This window comes from Neopsephotus bourkii, unplaced genomic scaffold (genome assembly GCF_033783945.1).
Source record: "Neopsephotus bourkii isolate Nb327-2 ecotype Australia unplaced genomic scaffold, CSIRO-AGI_Nbou_v1 NB_989, whole genome shotgun sequence".
Lineage (NCBI taxonomy): Eukaryota > Metazoa > Chordata > Aves > Psittaciformes > Psittacidae > Neopsephotus > Neopsephotus bourkii.
In genome coordinates, this window is record NW_026901481.1 from 14657 (window position 1) to 34968 (window position 20312).

Consider the following 20312-nt stretch of genomic DNA (forward strand, 5'->3'; position numbering starts at 1 on the left):
TCCCTGGTCCAGCGCTCCCACAGACCCACTGGACCCACGGTGGCACCAGGGAGCCCCCATGGACGCCGTTCCCAAAGCAATGCCAGGATCCTGGAATAGCCCTACCTAAATATTAGGTAGAGCGGCTTCCCCACGGACTCCTCCAGGGACCTGCAGGACGAGGCCAGGAGTCAGAGCTCCGGGGGCTCCCCACTCTGTGGGTACCAGGGCAGGGGCTCCCCAGGGGCAGGGATGCTCCTGCCCCCGGGACCCCATCCCAAGGGATTTGCTCCTTACTCCTCCGTGATTTCCTCCGGCAAAACCTCCCCTCGGAAGTGGGCCTTGAAGAGCTCCTGCAGGCAGGAGGCGAGCCCCGAGAGCTGCTCCGAGTCAAAGTCCTCCTGGGAGGGGACAGGGAGGGATGCGGGCAGGAAGCACAGGGATACAAGGGGCAGGAAGAGCCGGGAGGGATACAGGGATGCTCGGAGTCATCCTCCTGCCCCATAGCCGGGCATGGAGCCGCTTGGGCAGGGAGGAATTGCCCCCCCCTTGGCAAAGCCTTTCCCTGTGTTCCCAGTGGGAAGAAGCAGCTTTCCTCATGCTCAAGGGCTGCTTGAGTCTAAAGGGAGCAGGGGATGGAGCCCTCCAGCACCCCACTGCTGTATTCCCAACGCAGGGCACATGGAGAAGGCTCCAAAGCTTTAGGGTCCCTTCATCCCAAAGGGCATTGGGATGAAGGGAGAAGCTGCCCCATCCCCATGGGGATGCTCCAATGGAAGGCTGAGCTTTAGGGTCCCTTCATCCCAAAGGCTGCTGGGATGAAGGGAGAAGCTGCCCCATCCCCAGAGGGATGCTCCAATGGAAGGCTGAGCTTCAGGGTCCCTTTAGCATCCCTGCTGCTGCTTTTCCATAGTGAAATCCCTGGGATCGGGCAGTTACCTCCAGGACTTGATCCACGATTTCCTGCATGACCTCACATTGGGCTTCCGTGTCGCTGGAGCACAAAAACAAGAGGAAATCCAAGTCACAGATGCTGGGAGCAGGGACAAGGGGGGCTCAGGGCTTGGGAGCAACCCCCAGGACCAGCACCAGTTTGGCTGGGTGCTGGTGCCAGGCTTAGGGGAAGGCAGAGGGGAGGAGAGCAGCCCATTAAAGGCCTCAAAAGCTGGAGTGCAATCCCATAAATCCCATGGAATGAGCCCTGTGCCAAGGTCTGCAAAGCCAGAGCTTTTTATAACCTCCTTTAGGAGCAGCTCATTCCAAGGGCATTGGGAATGCAGAGGGGACCACGTGGATACAGGTCCAGCTCTGCCCCATATGGGGATGGATGCCACGGGCCTGCATCACCTCCCCATCCCTCAATCCAACTCAGAGCATGAAGCACGGAGCCTTTTGCCTTTCCCTATTGCTCGGAGCATTCCGAGCATCCTGCCCATCGTTCCAAGGGGGAATGGTGATCCCAAAAAGGGGACGGCACAAGCGAGCATCACCAACCTCCCCTTCTGCAGCTGCAGGACTTTATCCTTCAGGGACTCATCCAGCTGGTCCAGGAAGGGGGTGATGTCCACAGGCTCCTCCACGATGGCTTCCTTGATGGGATGGAACCTGAATTCCCTCTTCTTTCCTGCAGCAAAGCAAGGAACAGTGGAAGGGGCCAATCTCTGCCCCATATGTGTGGGGCTGGGGGGGGCCTCCCCCCTTCCAAACCACGTTGTGGGTACCAGGAATAGGGATGCGGGATGGGTTCCGAGTGCAGGGATGGAGGGGTTGGAATTGCAGCTCCCACTCCATGGAGCTTCCCAAGCTGTTCCATGCATGAAGCACCAGGGCACAGGAGGGGCCACCAAGGGGTGGCACAAGGTGGCTGCTGTCCCTTGCTGTCACTGGGGCCCTCCTGGGCGTAGCACGGCTCAATGGGGCTATTGAGGAGGATGCTGGAGCCCAGGGTCACATCCTCTGCCCCATTGGGGCCCATACAACTCCCAGCAGCAAGGGGAGGAACAGCTTGGGATGCCTCCAGATCCACAAAGGGGATCCCCCTGCTCAGCCCCATTCCAGAGGGAGGGAGTGTAAGGAAAACCAATGCTGACTGAGCAATGAAGAGGCCTGAGGCTGAGACACCCTATTCCCAAAGCAGAGCAGCATCTGCCATAGGGATTCCCAACCAGTCAAACACCAAGAGCGAGGGGAAAGGGCTGCATCTGAAGGCTCCAAGCTCCAGGAATAGCAAGGAGCTGAATCCCAGCTTCCCTTGGAGCATGGATGTGGATCACATCCGGGTCTGGCTGCCAGGGATTGGGAAGCAGCAGAGCATTGGCCTCAACCCCAACAGAAGGAAACCTGGAGCTCAAGAAGGCTTTTGGGGGGGGGTGTCAGCAATTCCCACTGGGAATTGTGTGGGATCCTCCTCCTGCAGGGATGTGGAGCAGGGCACTGGGGCCACAGGATGCAGAGGTGATGCAGGAGGAGCCTTCCTCACCTTTGTTGTTCAGATCCTCCTCATCATCACTGAAGGCGGCCTCGGCGTTGTCATAGCAACCGTCATCCTTCTCTGCCATGTGGTTCTCCATCTCCATGGAAACGGGCTCCTCAATTTTGACTGGGAAAAGGGGGTCAGGTTATCCGGGAGCACACAGGGATGCTCTGGAATGTGTGTCCATCCCCCCCCTTACCTTCAATGGGGGGTGAGGGTGAACTGCAGAACTCGGGGAACTTCTCCCTTAGCATGGCCCGGAGCTCCTTGTCCAGCTTGGGATTGTCAAAGAGAGGGGCCAAATGCCTGGGAAAAGGATGAGGAAAAGCCTTTGGTTCCTTATGGACCACAAGCTCCATTTCCCAACGGGCTTGGGGCCAGCAGGAGCTGCATGGCAAGGGCTGGCCATGGGGATGCTCCTAGAGCTTTCCGGGCCGGCCCCATCCCCTTGGCAAAGGCTCAGCACCAGGATGGAGCCAGCCATGGGTCCAAGAGCATCCCATTGGGATTTGCCTTACGCAAGGACCCGCTTCTCCACGATGTGGGTCAGGGAATTGAAGACCCCTTGCCGGACGTGAGCCTCCAGAGGGGGGTAGAAGTTGGGAATGATCTGAAAGCAGGAGCGGAATTCCGTGTTAATGCAGGAACCCCTCTGTGCCTTCCCAAGCCAGTGCCCAGCTCCTTGGAGCATCCTCAAGGATCTGGAGCATGGGGCAGGGGATGAGCATCCAATGGGATCCATTGGATGGGGCCAAAAGGGGACCAACCCTTTCCTGCTTCCCTTTCCCCGTCCCAAAGGGAAGCGCATCCAGCAGGGATGAGGAACACGCATGGATGCTGTGGGAAGCCCCAGGGCCATGCTCCAGCAGCAGCAGTGGCTGCAGGAGAGGGGAGCTGCTGGTCCCATCCCTGCTCTGGGTTATCCCAAGGCCCAGCAGCTCCCATCCCTGCTCTGGGTTATCCCAAGGACCAGCAGCTCCCATCCCTGCTCTGGGTTATCCCAAGGAGCAGCTCCCATCCCTGCTCTGGGTTATCCCAAGGAGCAGCAGCTCCCATCCCTGCTCTGGGTTATCCCAAGGAGCAGCAGCTCCCATCCCTGCTCTGGGTTATCCCAAGGAGCGGCAGCTCCCATCCCTGCTCTGGGTTATCCCAAGGAGCAGCAGCTCCCATCCCTGCTTCCCATGGGATGCAGGGGCAGGCCCAGCTCTGCCCCCTGGGCTTTGACAGGGAGATGATGGCTCTGACCCATCCCTGTGCAGGGACATTCGATGACACGGAGCCAAGCATTCCATTGGGCTCTAAAGGGGACCATTGAAAGCCTTTTCCCATCAATGCTCATCCTTCGGGATGGATTTGCTTATGGAATTCCCAGGAACGTGAACACCCATGGGCCCCCTGCTCTGCTCCAAGCTCCAGGAATGGTCCTGGCTGCACCAAGAGCCGCGGCACTGATGCTTTCCCACTCCTCCCCATTACCCAGCTCTAATCCCAATGGAATTCCCTGCGGGCAGCTCACCCGGCACATGAAGTCCAGCAGCGTGGCGGTGATGGCAGGATGAGGCTTCATGGAGTGGTGCATCACCAGGATGGCAGGCTCTGCATGGAGACAGCAGGGAGCTGCTCAGCACCCATGGGTGCACGCACCCAGCCTGGGCCCTCGGAGCAGCTCCAGTGCCTGAAGGGGCTGCGGGAAACCTTGGGACAAGGGATGCAGGGATGGGATGGGGACGAACAGCTTCAATGGGAAGAGCTGGATGGGATACTGGGAATGAGCCCCATGAGGGCGGTGGGACACTGGGATGGGTTGAATGGAGAAGCTGTGGCTGCCCCATCACCTCCTCCAGTGGAAGGTGGGCTTTAAGCTCCCTTCATCCCAACCCATTCCATGGTCCCATGATCCAGACCCAAGCTCCCAGGTCCCCTTTACCTCTCCATGCCCTTCCCCAACCCCTGCGCATCCAAAGCCAGCTTCCCCATGGATACCTATGTTCATGATGCTGTCCTTCTCGGGGCTGAAGAAGAGCCAGTCATAGAATAAGGCCAGTTTGGCATTGGAAGCAGCAACGTTGGACTGGAGCAGGGAGAAAGCACACAAGGGATTGCTGAGCTCCCAAATGGATGCGCTCATCCTGATGCTGAGGCTGGGATGGGGATGCTCTTCCCATGGAACAGGGCAGAGCGTTTAGGGAGGAGCAGGGAACCATTGAGCCGAGCAGCTCCAGGCCTCTGCTCCATGGGGATGCAGAGGAGGCGAGCAGTGGCTGTGCACTGCGGATCGGGATGGGGTGGGATGGAGAGCGGGGAAGCCAAAAGGACCCCATTGGAACCCATAAAAGCCCCATGAGGAGTAAGCATCCATCAGAAGCACAAAGATGGACACGCTGGAAGTGAGCTGCCCATCCCAAAGGATCCGATGCACAGCAGCACTCGGGCTGCTCTCCTTCATCCATCAACCCCCTCCTTCATCCCATCCCTTCATCACCCCCCTCCTTCACCCCATCCCTTCATCAACCCCCTCCTTCACCCCATCCCTTCATCCACCCCCTCCTTCACCCCAACCCTTCATCAACCCCCTCCTTCACCCCAACCCTTCATGAACCCCCTCCTTCATCCCATCCCTTCATCACCCCCTCCTTATACCATCCCTTCATCACCCCCTCCTTCATCCATCCCTTCATCACCCCCCTCCTTCATCCATCCCTTCATCAACCCCCTCCTTCATCCCATCCCTTCATCACCCCCCTCCTTCATCCCATCCCTTCATCACCCCCTCCTTCATCCCAACCCTTCATCAACCCCCTCCTTCACCCCAACCCTTCATCACCCCCCTCCTTCATCCCATCCCTTCATCATCCCCTCCTTCATCCCCTCCTTCATCCCCTCCTTCATCCCCTCCTTCATCCCCTCCTTCATCCCCTTCATCATCCCCTCCTTCATCCCCTCCTTCATCCCCTCCTTCATCCATCCCTTCATCACCCCCCTCCTTCATCCCATCCCTTCATCACCCCCCTCCTTCATCCCATCCCTTCATCACCCCCCTCCTTCATCCCATCCCTTCATCAACCCCTTCCTCCATCCCAACCCTTCATCAACCCCCTCCTTCATGAACCCCCTCCTCCATCCCACCCTGTGTTTCCCAGTGATTCCCAGTGGGACCCCCCGCTCACCGTGCAGGTGGTGAGCAGCCAGCCGATGATGGCCCAGCGGGGCAGGATGTCGGAGCTCAGCACCTCGTTGGATGGATGCACCACACCGCAGATGTACCGGATGAGGTCGCAGCGCAGGGATTGGCTGTCCGGGGTGGACAGGTACTGCCTCTGGAACCAGTCCTGGTACCGCTTCTGCTGCCCAAACCGCACCTGAGGGCAAAGGGGGGAGGCAAGGGGCTCATGGAGCACCCCTGAGGCTCCACTCTCCAGGCAGGAGCAACATCCCCTGGCAGGGCTGGAGCCGGCCTCTCGTGGATGCCAGGGATGGCTCAGACCCATCCCTGTCGCTATCAGAAGCAGCAAAGCTCTGCCCTGTGCCCACAGGGATGCTCTGGGGCTGGCAAGGGAATGGGAATGGGAATGGGAATGGGATGGATGCTCCCAGTTCTGGTGATGGGAAGGGAATGGGATGGATGCTCCCAGTTCTGGTGCTGGCAAGGGAATGGGATGGGAATGGGATGGATGCTCCCAGTTCTGGTGCTGGCAAGGGAATGGGAATGGGATGGATGCTCCCAGTTCTGGTGCTGGCAAGGGAATGGGATGGGAATGGGATGGATGCTCCCAGTTCTGGTGCTGGCAAGGGAATGGGATGGGAATGGGATGGATGCTCCCAGTTCTGGTGCTGGCAAGGGAATGGGAATGGGATGGATGCTCCCAGTTCTGGTGATGGGAAGGGAATGGGAATGGGAATGGGATGGATGCTCCCAGTTCTGGTGATGGGAAGGGAATGGGAATGGGATGGATGCTCCCAGTTCTGGTGCTGGCAAGGGAATGGGAATGGGATGGATGCTCCCAGCTCTGGTGCTGGCAAGGGAATGGGATGGGAATGGGATGGATGCTCCCAGTTCTGGTGCTGGCAAGGGAATGGGAATGGGATGGATGCTCCCAGTTCTGGTGCTGGCAAGGGAATGGGAATGGGAATGGGATGGATGCTCCCAGTTCTGGTGCTGGCAAGGGAATGGGATGGGAATGGGATGGATGCTCCCAGTTCTGGTGCTGGCAAGGGAATGGGAATGGGATGGATGCTCCCAGTTCTGGTGCTGGCAAGGGAATGGGATGGGAATGGGATGGATGCTCCCAGTTCTGGTGCTGGCAAGGGAATGGGAATGGGAATGGGATGGATGCTCCCAGTTTTGGTGCTGGCAAGGGAATGGGATGGGAATGGGATGGATGCTCCCAGTTTTGGTGCTGGCAAGGGAATGGGATGGGAATGGGATGGATGCTCCCAGTTCCGGTGCTGGCAAGGGAATGGGAATGGGATGGATGCTCCCAGTTCTGGTGCTGGCAAGGGAATGGGAATGGGAATGGGATGGATGCTCCCAGTTCTGGTGCTGGCAAGGGAATGGGATGGGAATGGGATGGATGCTCCCAGTTCTGGTGCTGGCAAGGGAATGGGAATGGGATGGATGCTCCCAGTTCTGGTGCTGGCAAGGGAATGGGATGGGAATGGGATGGATGCTCCCAGCTCTGGTGCTGGCAAGGGAATGGGATGGGAATGGGATGGATGCTCCCAGTTCCGGTGCTGGCAAGGGAATGGGAATGGGATGGATGCTCCCAGCTCCGGTGCTGGCAAGGGTATGGGAATGGGATGGATGCTCCCAGTTCTGGTGCTGGCAAGGGAATGGGAATGGGCTGGATGCTCCCAGTCCCTGTGCTGGAGTTACCCTGGAGGTCATGAAGAGCAGCTTGGTTTCCATGTCGGGAGTGAGGCGACAGGCGAGGAACTTGCGGGATGTCCTGGACTGCAGGAGCTGGAGCACACCTGGGAAGAGAGAGGAGAGCCTCATCCCCTGCACGGCACCAGCGGGATCCAGGCTGGGGTCTGCATGGAGCTGAGCTCGTTCCCCCAGCAGGGAGCGGGACTGGGGCTGGGAATGGGATCCCTGGTGGAGATCACTGTGAGGATGCCAGGAAGGAGCTGGGAGCGAGGGAGAGAGGGTGCAGAGCAACCAGGGATGGGATCCGCATGGAGCTGAGCTCGTTCCCCCAGCAGGGAGCGGGACTCGGGCTGGGAATGGGATCCCTGGTGGAGATCACTGTGAGGATGCCAGGAAGGAGCTGGGGGAGAGGGAGAGAGGGTGCAGAGCAACCAGGGATGGGATCCGCATGGAGCTGAGCTCGTTCCCCCAGCAGGGAGCGGGATTCGGGCTGGGAATGGGATCCCTGGTGGAGATCACTGTGAGGATGCCAGGAAGGAGCTGGGAGCGAGGGAGAGAGGGTGCAGAGCAACCAGGGATGGGATCTGCAGGAGGAATAAGGAATTCCAGACACCAAGGGCCACGCTGTAACCAACAGGGAACGTTCCCCATCTCGCAGGCAGGGATGGCACAAGGGAATCCAGCATGGGAATGCAATTCCTCCATGGGAAAAGGCACCCAGATGGAACACCGGGGGTCAGGCACAATGGGAAACAAGGGGGTGTGGATGGGATGGAGAAGGGACCAAGCAACTGCTTGGAAGGAGGCTTTGGCCAAGGGATGGAGGGGGCCGGGACAAGGGGAATGGCTTCAGAAGGGGCTGGGGTTGCTTTCCCCTATGAGGGTGCTGGGACACTGGGATGGGGTCGGGATGGAGCCGCAGGGCTCACCTGTGAACTGGGCGCTGAGGACCTGCGGGTTGTGGATGATGTCCTTCCAGAGCAGCTCGAACTCCGGGATCCTGGCCACGTTCTGCAGCAGCCGCACCAGGTCCCGGCCGATCATGAAGCAATCCATGAACTGGGAACAAGGGCATGGAAGAGCATCAGGGAGGGGAAGGCAGGGACAGAGCCCTTCAGCCCCCTCCAGCGCTGCATCCGCATCCCTGCTCCTCTTGGGAAGCGGTGGGGTCCGGAGCAGGGGGACAAGGGGAAGGGCAGCAGTGATTTAAAGCTGTTCCCTCTCTTCCAAGCCAACAAGGAAATGGGAATGTGCCATTCCCATGCCAGGCTCCGACATCAAGGCTGCCCAGCAAGGGGAAGGGGAGAGCAGGCAGCACTCAGGGTGATGGGGATGGAGCTGCAGCGCCCATAGGGCAGGATGCGGGCAGACACATGGGAAGGATGATGCAGGGGAGATCAATTCTCCCCTTTCCAGCCTGGAATGTGATGGGAATGGGTTCCAAAGGTGGGAATAACCATAAGGACCAAGGGGCACTGGTACCACAGGACCCCATTCCCGGTGCTCACCCGTTCCCGGAGCAGGGAGATGCAGAATTCCACCTCCTTCTGGCGCAGGCCCTGGAGCTGGGCCGTGCCGTGGTGGTCCACGATGAGCCGCAGGTAGGTGTACACGGCCATGGCGATGAGGAGGCTGCTCTTCAGCACCCACTCTCTGCAAAGGGAGCAACGCACCTGATCCATCACCTCCAGGAGGGGTTGGATCCGCATCCGGGATGGGATTGAACACAGGGAGCGTTCCCTGCTCTCTATCCCAGATGGGATTGAACACAGGGAGCGTTCCCTGCTCCGTATGGATGCAGGCTTCTTGCACCCTCAGCATCCCCAGAGGGAAGAGCTTCAGATCCCATCTCAACCCCCCTCATCCCCTTGTCCCCGCAGTGGTGGACAGGAGCCGGGATGCTCACATCCAGCTGGATGCTGAGGAATACCCCAGCTCCTTTGCCACCAGGGAATCATTCCAGCCGCTTCCCTAAGCCAGGAGCGCCCCATGGGGCTGTGCTGAACCCCAGGCCATTGGCCCATGGATCCGGCCTGTCCCAGTCCAGGATGGATCAGAAGGGACCTTGAAGATCAGGGAAAACCCTTTGGAATGTTCCTATGCTCACGCAGATCAACTCCTGCCCAAGCTGGGGTTGTCCCAGTGCGCATCCCCTCCATCCCTTTATCTGATAAAGGCATCAGGCAGGACTGGGATGGAGCTGGATGGGCTTTAAGCTCCCTTCATCCCAACCCATCCCATGGTGCCGATACCGCTGCATCCCTTTGGTTGTCCATGAGCTGCTGCTCCCATCCCACGTCCTCCTTGCTGCTGGGTGTGCCCCATTCCCAGCCTCCCTTATCTGAGCTGCACAACAAATAGCCCTGCTCCATAATTAGGAGCTCCCTTGTTTGTGCTGGATGCTGGGAACGGTGATGGATCAGCCCCAGGAGCTGTAAATCAAGCCCAGCAGCAAGAGGCTCGGGTGCCTTCAAGCATCCGTGTTTGCTTCCCTGTTTGTGATCCAGTGGGAATGGGCTGCGTGGGGAAGGAGGTGGGAATCAGGAAGGGTTCAGGGCATCAACTGAAGATGCTGTCAAAGAGGAGGGACCGGCATGGGAGCCACTGGTGTGCGAGGCAGAGGAATGGGAACGCTCCCATCCGGAATGAGGAGGAGCATCCCAGGGAATGCTGCGGGAGGATGGGGGAGCAGCAGCAGCAGCTCTGCTGTGGCCACCCTTAATGAAAGCCCTCAGCATCCCCCCTGCGGCACCAGCTCCTCATTAGCCTGGCTCTAATTAAAGCCTGTCCTTAATGAAAGCCCATAAATCTCAGGCAGGAGCTGCAGGGCCCCCCCTCGTGCTGGTTGGGATGCTCCATTGGTCCTCCAGTAATGAGCTTTAACCCCGAGCATCAGCTCCGGTGCCAAAGCCCAGCTGGGATGCAGCTGGGATGCAGCTGGGATGCAGCTGGGAGCCCAGCCCCACAGCCAGAGGTGGCGTCGGGACCCCACTGAGGAGCATCTTGTGCTCCTCTGGTCCAGCTGCTGGCACCTGATGGGTTTGGGATGGGGATGGGGATGGGGAACATTCCCAGTGTGCTCCAAGGCTGCAGTGAGCAGCATCAGCACATGGGGACAGCACGGCAATAGCATGGAATGGGCTTCAATAGCAAGGGATGGGCTTAAATAGCATGGAATGGGCTTAAATAGCATGGAATGGGCTTAAATAGCATGGAATGGGCTCAAATAGCATGGAAATGGCTTCAATAGCATGGAATGGGCTTCAATAGCATGGAATGGGCTTAAATAGCATGGAATGGGCTTAAATAGCATGGAATGGGCTTAAATAGCACGGAATGGGCTTCAACAGCATGGGAAGAGTTGAGCTTAGCACCCAGGTGGGGGGGAGATGGGGATGAACCAAGCCCACAAGGTCCCAAGGGCTCCTTCCTTCCCCATCCCATCCCATCCCATCCCATCCCCAGGTGGCACTTCCAGCCCACCCATCCCTGGGATAAACCTCACTGGGAGCTGCTCAGTGCAGGCCAGTAAAGGCTGTCCCAGCCCCATGGTTAAGCACTGGGATGAGGCCGCAGGACAACCAGTGCTGTTCCAGTGCCATTGGGAAGCAATGGTGGGAGGGATTCTGCTCCCCATCAGCTGCTGCCTGCTCTGCCAGCAAAGGACAATGCTGATCCCATAGGACAATGCTGATCCCATAGGACAATGCTGATCCCATAGGACAATGCTGATCCCATAGGACAACGCTGCTCCCATGGGACAATGCTGATCCCATAGGACAATGCTGCTCCCATAGGACAATGCTGATCCCATAGGACAATGCTGCTCCCATAGGACAATGCTGCTCCCATAGGACAATGCTGATCCCATAGGACAATGCTGCTCCCATAGGACAATGCTGATCCCATAGGACAATGCTGCTCCCATAGGACAATGCTGCTCCCATAGGACAATGCTGATCCCATAGGACAATGCTCCCCAGCTGGCCTGCCCACAGCAAATCCCACTTTTAGCCTGGCTGGAGCAGGAGCTGTTTAAACACAGGAAGCTTTTAGGGCAATTAAATCCTCCAAAAGGAACCCACCCCCCCTCACTTCCCTTTGCAGCTCAGGAAGGGAATATCCCTGGAATGCTGCTCCCAGTGTGCAAGGAGATGGAGCCGGACACCCACTGGGTGCTGTGTGTTAGGGGCACGTGAGGGGAGGCAGCATAGGGCATGCAGCACCCCCCCCAAATCCATATGGAGAGGCTTCAGGATGCTCTCCCATACATAACCTGGGGTGGAACTGGGGATCCTAAAGGTCTTCTCCAAGCTGGTTGATGCTATCCAAGGGATAGCATCCAAAGGAGGCCGAGGTGCAGGGAGCCCCATCACCACCCCATGGGAGGATAAGAGGAACAGGGAGGTCTCTGCCTCCATCCCAGGCTTTCCCCAGTGGCTCCCAGTATCCCTACCTCTGCTCGGTGAGGATCTCCAGCACGTTCTCAGCCAGCCAGATGTTCTTGGCTGTCACATCCCCACCTGCAAGCACAGGCAGAAGAGGGGAAAAGCCATTGAGATCCCAGTGTGGATCCGCTGCCAGGCTCCTGGACCACCTCCATCCCTGCATCACGGAGGGATGCGGAGCATCCCCTGCTGCAACGCGCTCCCAGTGTTAAGGGATTGATGGGGGGATAGCATGGAATGGGCTCTGTGTTAAGGGATGGATGGGGGGGATAGCATGGAATGGGCTCTGTGTTAAGGGATGGATGGGGGGATAGCATGGAATGGGCTCTGTGTTAAGGGATGGATGGGGGGGATAGCATGGAATGGGCTCTGTGTTAAGGGATGGATGGGGGGGATAGCATGGAATGGGCTCTGTGTTAAGGGATGGATGGGGGGGATAGCATGGAATGGGCTCTGTGTTAAGGGATGCATGGGGGGGATAGCATGGAATGGGCTCTGTGTTAAGGGATGGATGGGGGGGATAGCATGGAATGGGCTCTGTGTTAAGGGATGGATGGGGGGGAGATATGGGCTCTGTGTTAAGGGGATGGGATGGGCTCTGTGTTAAGGGATGGATGGGGGGGATAGCATGGAATGGGCTCTGTGTTAAGGGATGGATGGGGGGGATAGCATGGAATGGGCTCTGTGTTAAGGGATGGATGGGGGGGATAGCATGGAATGGGCTCTGTGTTAAGGGATGGATGGGGGGATAGCATGGAATGGGCTCTGTTAAGGGATGGATGGGGGGGATAGCATGGAATGGGCTCTGTGTTAAGGGATGGATGGGGGGGCCAGGCCGCATTGAAGCACCAGGACCGTGATGCTATGGACCTGCTGGGGAGCGAAGGAGAGGGGGTTCAGGAGCTGGGTAAAGGCCTCCATGGAGGGAGCCTAAAGCCGAGCCCGGTGAGGGCAGGGCAATGCCTGCAGCAGGGAGGCCCCGCACGGGGAGCAGGGACCCGGGGATGCTGCTTGGCTCCCGCTCCCTCTTCCTGCCCTCGGGAGCTGCCGTTTCCAGGCACACCCAAGGCAAGGCCAAGGTCGGGCCCGGCCCCAGCCCCGGCTCCCCCCGCTGTGGGGCAGGGATCCCGGAAGAGGCCCCGTTCCTGTGGGGCAGGAAGGCGCTGGGGTTAAGGAGGATCCCGGTGCTGGCAGCAATGGGAGCCACGGTGCTTCCTGCCTGCTCCTGCCTCTGCCTGGGGCTCAGCCTGCACAGGGGCTGCTGGGGGGAGCAGGACTGGGGCTGCAGACAGACTGGGATGCAGGCACAGTGGGGTGGGATGCAGGCACAGTGGGCAGGATGCAGGCACAGTGGGGTGGGATGCAGGCACAGTGGGGGGGATGCAGACACAGTGGGGTGGGAGCAGGCACAGTGGGGTGGGATGCAGGCACAGTGGGGGGGATGCAGGCACAGTGGGGGGGATGCAGACACAGTGGGGTGGATGCAGGCACAGTGGGGGGGATGCAGGCACAGTGGGGTGATGCAGACACAGTGGGGGGATGCAGGCACAGTGGGGTGGGATGCAGGCACAGTGGGGGGGGATGCAGGCACAGTGGGGTGGGATACACAGTGGGGTGGGATGCAGGCACAGTGGGGGGGATGCAGGCACAGTGGGGTGGGATGCAGGCACAGTGGGGGGGATGCAGCACAGTGGGTGGGATGCAGGCACAGTGGGGTTGATGCAGGCACAGGGGGTGGGATGCAGGCACAGGGGGTGGGATGCAGGCACAGTGGGGTGGGATGCAGGCACAGTGGGGTGGGATGCAGGCCCAGGGGGGGGATGCAGGCACAGTGGGGTGGGATGCAGGCACAGTGGGGGGGGATGCAGGCACAGTGGGGTGGGATGCAGGCACAGTGGGGTGGGATGCAGGCACAGTGGGGTGGGATGCAGGCACAGTGGGGTGGGATGCAGGCACAGTGGGGGGATGCAGGCACAGTGGGCGGGAGGGGGATGCAGGCACAGTGGGGTTTGATGCAGGCACAGTGGGGTGGGATGCAGGCACAGTGGGGCGGGATGCAGGCACAGTGGGGTGGGATGCAGGCACAGTGGGGTGGGATGCAGGCACAGTGGGGTGGGATGCAGGCACAGTGGGGTGGGATGCAGGCACAGTGGGGTGGGATGCAGGCACAGTGGGGTGGGATGCAGGCACAGTGGGGTGGGATGCAGGCACAGTGGGGTGGGATGCAGGCACAGTGGGGCGGGATGCAGGCACAGTGGGGTTTGATGCAGGCACAGTGAGGTCCACAACACACAACACACAACCCAACACCAACACCAGGATGCAGGCACAGTGGGCGGGATGCAGGCACAACCACAACACACATGGATGCAGGCACAGTGGGGTGGGATGCAGGCACAGTGGGCAGGATGCAGGCACAGTGGGGTGGGATGCAGGCACAGTGGGGTGGGATGCAGGCACAGTGGGGTGGGATGCAGGCACAGTGGGGTGGGATGCAGGCACAGTGGGGTTGGATGCAGGCACAGTGGGGCGGGATGCAGACACAGTGGGGTGGGATGCAGGCACAGTGGGGTGGGATGCAGGCACAGTGGGGTGGGATGCAGGCACAGTGGGGTGGGATGCAGGCACAGCGGGGTGGGATGCAGGCACAGCGGGGCGGGATGCAGGCACAGTGGGGCGGGATGCAGGCCCAGTGGGGTGGGATGCAGGGATGCAGGCACAGTGGGGTGGGATGCAGGCACAGTGGGGTGATGCAGGCACAGTGGGGGGATGGGCACAGTGGGGTGGGATGCAGGCACAGTGGGGTGGGATGCAGGCACAGTGGGGCGGGATGCAGGCACAGTGGGGTGGATGCAGGCACAGTGAGGAGGGATGCAGGCACAGTGGGGTTTGATGCAGGCACAGTGGGGTTTGATGCAGGCACAGTGGGCAGGATGCAGGCACAGCGGGGTGGGATGCAGGCACAGTGGGGTGGGATGCAGGCACAGTGGGGTGGGATGCAGGCACAGTGGGGTGGGATGCAGGCACAGTGGGGTGGGATGCAGGCACAGTGGGGTGGGATGCAGGCACAGTGGGGTGGGATGCAGGCACAGTGGGGTGGGATGCAGGCACAGTGGGGTGGGATGCAGGCACAGTGGGGTGGGATGCAGGCACAGTGGGGTGGGATGCAGGCACAGTGGGGTGGGATGCAGGCACAGTGGGGTGGGATGCAGGCACAGTGGGGTGGGATGCAAGCCCAGCGGGGCAGGTCTCTGTACCACGACTCACCTGCAATCTGCTTCATGAAGGTCATGCAGACGCCATCAGCCCCCAGCACCCCGTTCTTCACCAGCTCCCGCAGCAGCCACACGAGCTGGGCACAGGGAGAAATCACTGGAGCTCCCCCACAGCATCCCCATCCCCCTGCCCATGCAGCAGTGCCCATTGCCCCCCAGCCCCTGTGCCCGTGGTACCCTGGGGTGGACGGTGCCCGAGGGGCAGTCGGGGCAGGGGAGCTGCTCCTCCTCACCTGCGTGCGGCACGTGTCCTGCAGCTTCAGGTACTTCTCCATCAGGATGTGGTTGATCTTGTTGAGGACGATGTTCATCCCGTCCCGGCTCACCAGGGCCAGGTCCCGGTAGCACTGCAGGGCATGGGCATGGGTCAAGGGAGCCCTTAATGGGCCACGGCTTCATGAAGCTGAGCGGGTGCCAGCAGTGATCCGCAGGGAAAGGGACACGGAGGCAGGGCTGGGTCAGGGCCATCCTTTGGGATGCTCCATATGGATTCATTGGATGCGGCCCCAGGAGGCAAAGGGCATGGACACCCCGGAGACACCACTAAGGATGGGCTCATTGACAGCCACATCCACACTGTTCCAGTGCCCCCGGCTCCAGGGATAACGGGGATGCTCTGCTATGGGAAGAGGGGATTATCCCAGGGAAAGGAAGGACAACAGTGGGATGCTAATGGATGTTAACGTGTGCCAGTAAATCCTATGGTATTCCAGAGCTCCCGAGGCCTCTGAGGGTGCCTTCAATCACATTCCCTGTGCTCAGGCCTTCTCCATCCCTTTTCCATAGAGCCCTATGGAAACCCAGAGCGAGGCAGAGGGATGCATCCACCAGATCCCACCCGGAGCAGCAGACCCCAGGGATGCAGGCGCCTGGAAGTGCTTCTGGAATGCCATAAAGCAGAGCCAGACTCCAGGTCTCCACATGGAGCTGGCCAGAACCCGCAGCATCTCCCTCCCTGGGTCAGCCCCAGGCACCATTCCAATGGGAAAACACAGGGATAACGCTGGTCCAGGACACAGCCAGATGGGGGGGAAAGCTTTTAATCCCTTTGGAAAGGTCCCTGCACTAAGAGCTCATCCCAATGGTTAAATGGTTAAAGCCATTCCCCTTGTCCTGTCCCTACAGCAGAGCTCATCCAAGCCCCATCCCATCAGGGTCAGGGCACCCCAAGCATCCCCAACCCCTTCCTTATCCCATTCCTGCCGCGCAGGGGACCCACAGGGAATGGGGAAGATCTTGAGGTCCCCAACAGCGCCAAGGGTGGGGAGGGAACCTGCACCCTCATCCCTGCTGCAAGCAGCCCCCTGCATCCCCACCCACCCCCAACACCCCCCACCCCACCACCTGCTGCAAGCAGCCCCCTGCATCCCTGCATCCATCCATGCTGCAAGCAGCCCCCTGCATCCCTGCATCCATCCCTGCTGCAAGCAGCCCCCTGCATCCCTGCATCCATCCCTGCTGCAAGCAGCCCCCTGCATCCCTGCATCCCTGCTGCAAGCAGCCCCCTGCATCCCTGCATTCATCCCTGCTGCAAGCAGCCCCCTGCATCCCAGCCTCCCTGCATCCCTGCCTCCCTGCATTCATCCCTGCTGCAAGCAGCCCCCTGCATCCCTGCATCCCAGCATCCATCCCTGCTGCAAGCAGCCCCCTGCATCCCAGCCTCCCTGCATCCCTGCCTCCCTGCATTCATCCCTGCTGCAAGCAGCCCCCTGCATCCCTGCATCCCTCCATTCATCCCTGCTGGCAGCCCCTGCATCCCTGCTCTGTGCATCCCTGCATTCATCCCTGCTGCAAGCAGCCCCCTGCATCCCTGCATCCCTGCATTCATCCCTGCTGCAAGCAGCCCCCTGCATCCCTGCATTCATCCCTGCTGCAAGCACCCCCCTGCATCCCAGCATCCCTGCATCCCTGCATCCCTGCATTCATCCCTGCTGCAAGCACCCCCCTGCATCCCTGCATCCCTGCTGCAAGCAGCCCCCTGCATCCCTGCATCCCCATGGCACTGAGTGGGGAGGAAGGACGGAGGCGCGCTTGGAGTGCAGGGAGAGGAGGGGAGGGGAGGGGAAGGGAGGGGAGGGGAGGGGAGGGGAGGGGAGGGGAGGAAGAGGCCTCCTCGCAGGCGGGAGGTGCTGGGCAGGCGGAGGAGGAGGCGCTGGGTTCAGCGCCCTCTGATCCCGGGTAATTAAAGCAGGGAGGAGGGAGCTGGACCGCGGCCCTTGGGAATGAAGGGGTCAGCGCCCTCCTCACGGCTGGACCAGGGCATCCCAGGGCATCCCAGAGCATCACAGCTCATTCAAGCTCATCCCAGTGCATCCCAGTGTATCCCAACCATCTCATCCCAGCTCATCCCAGTGCATCACAGCTTATCCCAGGGCATCCCAGCTCATTCCAGCACATCCCAGTGCATCCCAGGGCATCCCAGTGCACCCCAGCTCATCCCAGTGCAACCCAGCCAGCTCATCCCAGTGCATCCCAGCCAGCTCATCCCAGCTCATCCCACTGCATCCCAACCATCTCATCCCAGCTCATCCCAGCGCATCCCAGCTCATCCCAGGGCATCCCAGGGCATCCCAGCACATCCAGCTCATCCCAGCGCATCCCAGCTCATCCCAGCGCATCCCACTGCATCCCAGCCAGCTCATCCCAGCGCATCCCAGAGCATCCCAGCTCCTCCCAGCTCATCCCAGAGCATCCCAGCTCATCCCAGAGCATCCCAGCTCATCCCAGCTCATCCCAGGGCATCCCAGTGCATCACAGCTCATTCCAGTGCATCCCAGCCAGCTCATCCCAGCGCATCCCACTGCATCCCAGCCAGCTCATCCCAGCTCATCCCAGCGCATCCCAGAGCATCCTAGCTCCTCCCAGCTCATCCCAGAGCATCCCAGCTCATCCCAGTGCATCCCAGCTCCCTGCCTGTCAATGCAACCCAAGGGAGGAGGAAAGGGGGGGTTCAGCCCTGGCAAAGGCTGCTCCAGTGCTTCTCTGGATCATGGGATGGGTTGGGATGGAGGGAGCTTAAAGCTCACCCAGTTCCATGGGCAGGGGCAGCTCCAGCCTGGCCTTGGGCACTGCCAGGGATGGATGGGGCAGCCCCCGTTCTCCCTTCATCCCATTGCAGGTCCCAGCATCCTCACTTCTTCCTCACCTCCAGCCCAAATCCCCCCCTTAAGCCAATTGGAAAAGAGGAAACCAGAGCAGCAATGGGACCGGAATCCAATCACAGCAGGGATTAAACCACCTCTGGCCAGTGCAGCACTGGGATTTATGGAGCATCCCTACCAGCACTGAAGAGTCCCCTTCATCCCCTTCCCATCCACTGCATCCCAAGAAGGAACCCAGGAAGGGCTCATTCCAAGGCTTTTCCTTGGAGCTGCTCCAAGGCCAGCTCCAAACCCAAGAGCTTTCCCATATAAAACGTTCCTGTTCCCATTGGTGAGCAACTGCAACTCCAGCAGTCACCCTTGATGGCTTCCTTACAAAGGGATTTAAGGATTGGGGCTGGAATCACTGGAAGGGGGCTGCTGAAAAGCAGGAATTGCACACAAAGGCAGTGAAGGGGGTGATTCCTATAGCTTCCAGCATCAAATCCATGCTGGGCCTCCACAGACAAGGCAGAGCCATGGAATCCCAGCCTGGGATGGGCTGGAAAGGGCTTTAAGGTCTAGATCCAGGCAGGAATCCTTTCCAGGTTGCTCCCTTTGGCACCAGTGCCTGCATCCCACAGGGAAACCCAATTCACCCTTGGAGGCAGCATCCTTGAGCATCAGCCCCTGGACCGCACGGATGCAGCACAGCCGGGATGCTCTGCTCGGCACTGGGATTCCAGGCAGGTGAAGCCCCAGTGCTGCCCCATTCCCAATGGATCTCACCTTCTGTGCCTGGGCAGGCTCCGTGAGGACCAGGGTGAAGAGCCCCAGGCAGATCTCCTCATGCTGGGGGCTTCCTTTGCATATCTAAGGGAGAGAAGGCAGAGCCTGCGGTGAGATGGGGCAGGAGAAGGAAACCCCACATGGAGCACCCAGGAAGGAATCTGAACCAGGAAACCGGGAATACAGAAACCATAAAGGGCCTCCATGGAGCAAAGGGGATGCCCTTGGTACTGAGAGCTTTGAGTGGCTTCAGGGTACCTGGGGGGCAATGACAGCCCTGCAACAACCAGGAGCACATCATGGAATGGGTTGGGATGAGGGGAGCTTAAAGCTCATCCAGCCCCATAGGCAGGGACAGCTTCCATAGAGCAGGACGCTCCTTGAGCCCTGCCCAGGGATGGGGCAGCCACGGCTCCATAGGGCACCCAAGGGATGGGACCTGCCCATTCTCTCCAAGCGGGAATGCATTCCAGGAGCCCTGAATCCCACCCTTGGATGCCAAGCGTGCCCCAGGAAGGGAAGGGGCCCCTGGAGCAGAGCCCAAGGTGGTTTGGGGGGGGTTACAAACGCACCAGGCATAGCTGAGAGCCCATTAGCAACGCACGCAGCCTTATAGGGTAACATGTGGAGCTCCATCCCCTCCCCAGCGTGAGCGTGCCCTTTCCAAAGGGCTGGAATCTGGTGGCTGGGAGGGCAGGGAAAAGCTGAGGCCAAAAAGACCCAAGGAATTCCATGTGTGTGTGTGTGTGTGTTCCCACACTGGGAAAAGGGGCAGCATCCACTGAGCCCCGCAATGAACCACAGTGATTGGAGGGAGCAATCGGCTTCCAAAGGGATTGAAGGCACAAAGGGTGGGATTCCGAAGTGGGAAGCGTGAATCCCACCCCCCCCCCCCCCATGAGTCCCTTGATCCATGCAGGATCCAGCCCACCCCAAAGGACACCAGGACTTACGTGAGCATTGAGAGCATCGTTGGCTTCCCGCTCCGAGAGCCCATTGGTGAGCGCCGTGACGATGCTCACGCATCTCTCCAGCCTCTGGAAGCAAGAGGTATCCATTGGGATGCTGCCAGAGCAGAGCAGGGATCCAACCCCCCCCCTCCCTTCCATGGACATGGATATCAGCTTGATCCCGAGCCATCATCCAGGGCTGGACCCCATCCACGTGGGAAACCTCCCGGTCCCATCCCATCAGAGCAGCTTGTGGCGGAGCACAGCAGGAGCATCCCGAGGGATGGAGCTGGGAAGAGCCATGGAATCAGGAGCACAGGCATGGAAACAATGGAGAAGCAAACCATGGGATCATGGGATGGGGTGGGATGAAGGGAGCTTAAAGCTCATCCAGCTCCAACCCATTAAAGCCTGTGGGGAACGTGCTGTATCCCAGGGGTTTATGCAGGAG

The 20312-nt window shown here is 59.9% G+C and overlaps 1 protein-coding gene across 2 annotated transcripts in view; it reads right to left on the reverse strand.

The window, feature by feature from the left end:
* Nucleotides 1–20312, reverse strand: part of INTS3 (integrator complex subunit 3) — a 31122-nt gene that overhangs the window by 8802 nt on the left and 2008 nt on the right. For both annotated transcript variants that reach the window (XM_061359467.1, XM_061359468.1), the window contains exons 2-19: nt 19865–19948; nt 18912–18995; nt 15276–15389; nt 15035–15119; nt 11776–11842; nt 8828–8972; nt 8249–8378; nt 7326–7423; nt 5620–5811; nt 4436–4523; nt 3969–4048; nt 2971–3062; nt 2652–2758; nt 2459–2578; nt 1474–1603; nt 919–973; nt 277–380; nt 106–150 (exon numbers count right to left, since the gene is read on the reverse strand). In XM_061359467.1, coding sequence (XP_061215451.1) covers nt 106–150; nt 277–380; nt 919–973; nt 1474–1603; nt 2459–2578; nt 2652–2758; nt 2971–3062; nt 3969–4048; nt 4436–4523; nt 5620–5811; nt 7326–7423; nt 8249–8378; nt 8828–8972; nt 11776–11842; nt 15035–15119; nt 15276–15389; nt 18912–18995; nt 19865–19948 — 1820 coding nt within the window. The remainder of the gene's footprint in view (nt 1–105; nt 151–276; nt 381–918; nt 974–1473; nt 1604–2458; nt 2579–2651; nt 2759–2970; nt 3063–3968; nt 4049–4435; nt 4524–5619; nt 5812–7325; nt 7424–8248; nt 8379–8827; nt 8973–11775; nt 11843–15034; nt 15120–15275; nt 15390–18911; nt 18996–19864; nt 19949–20312) is intronic.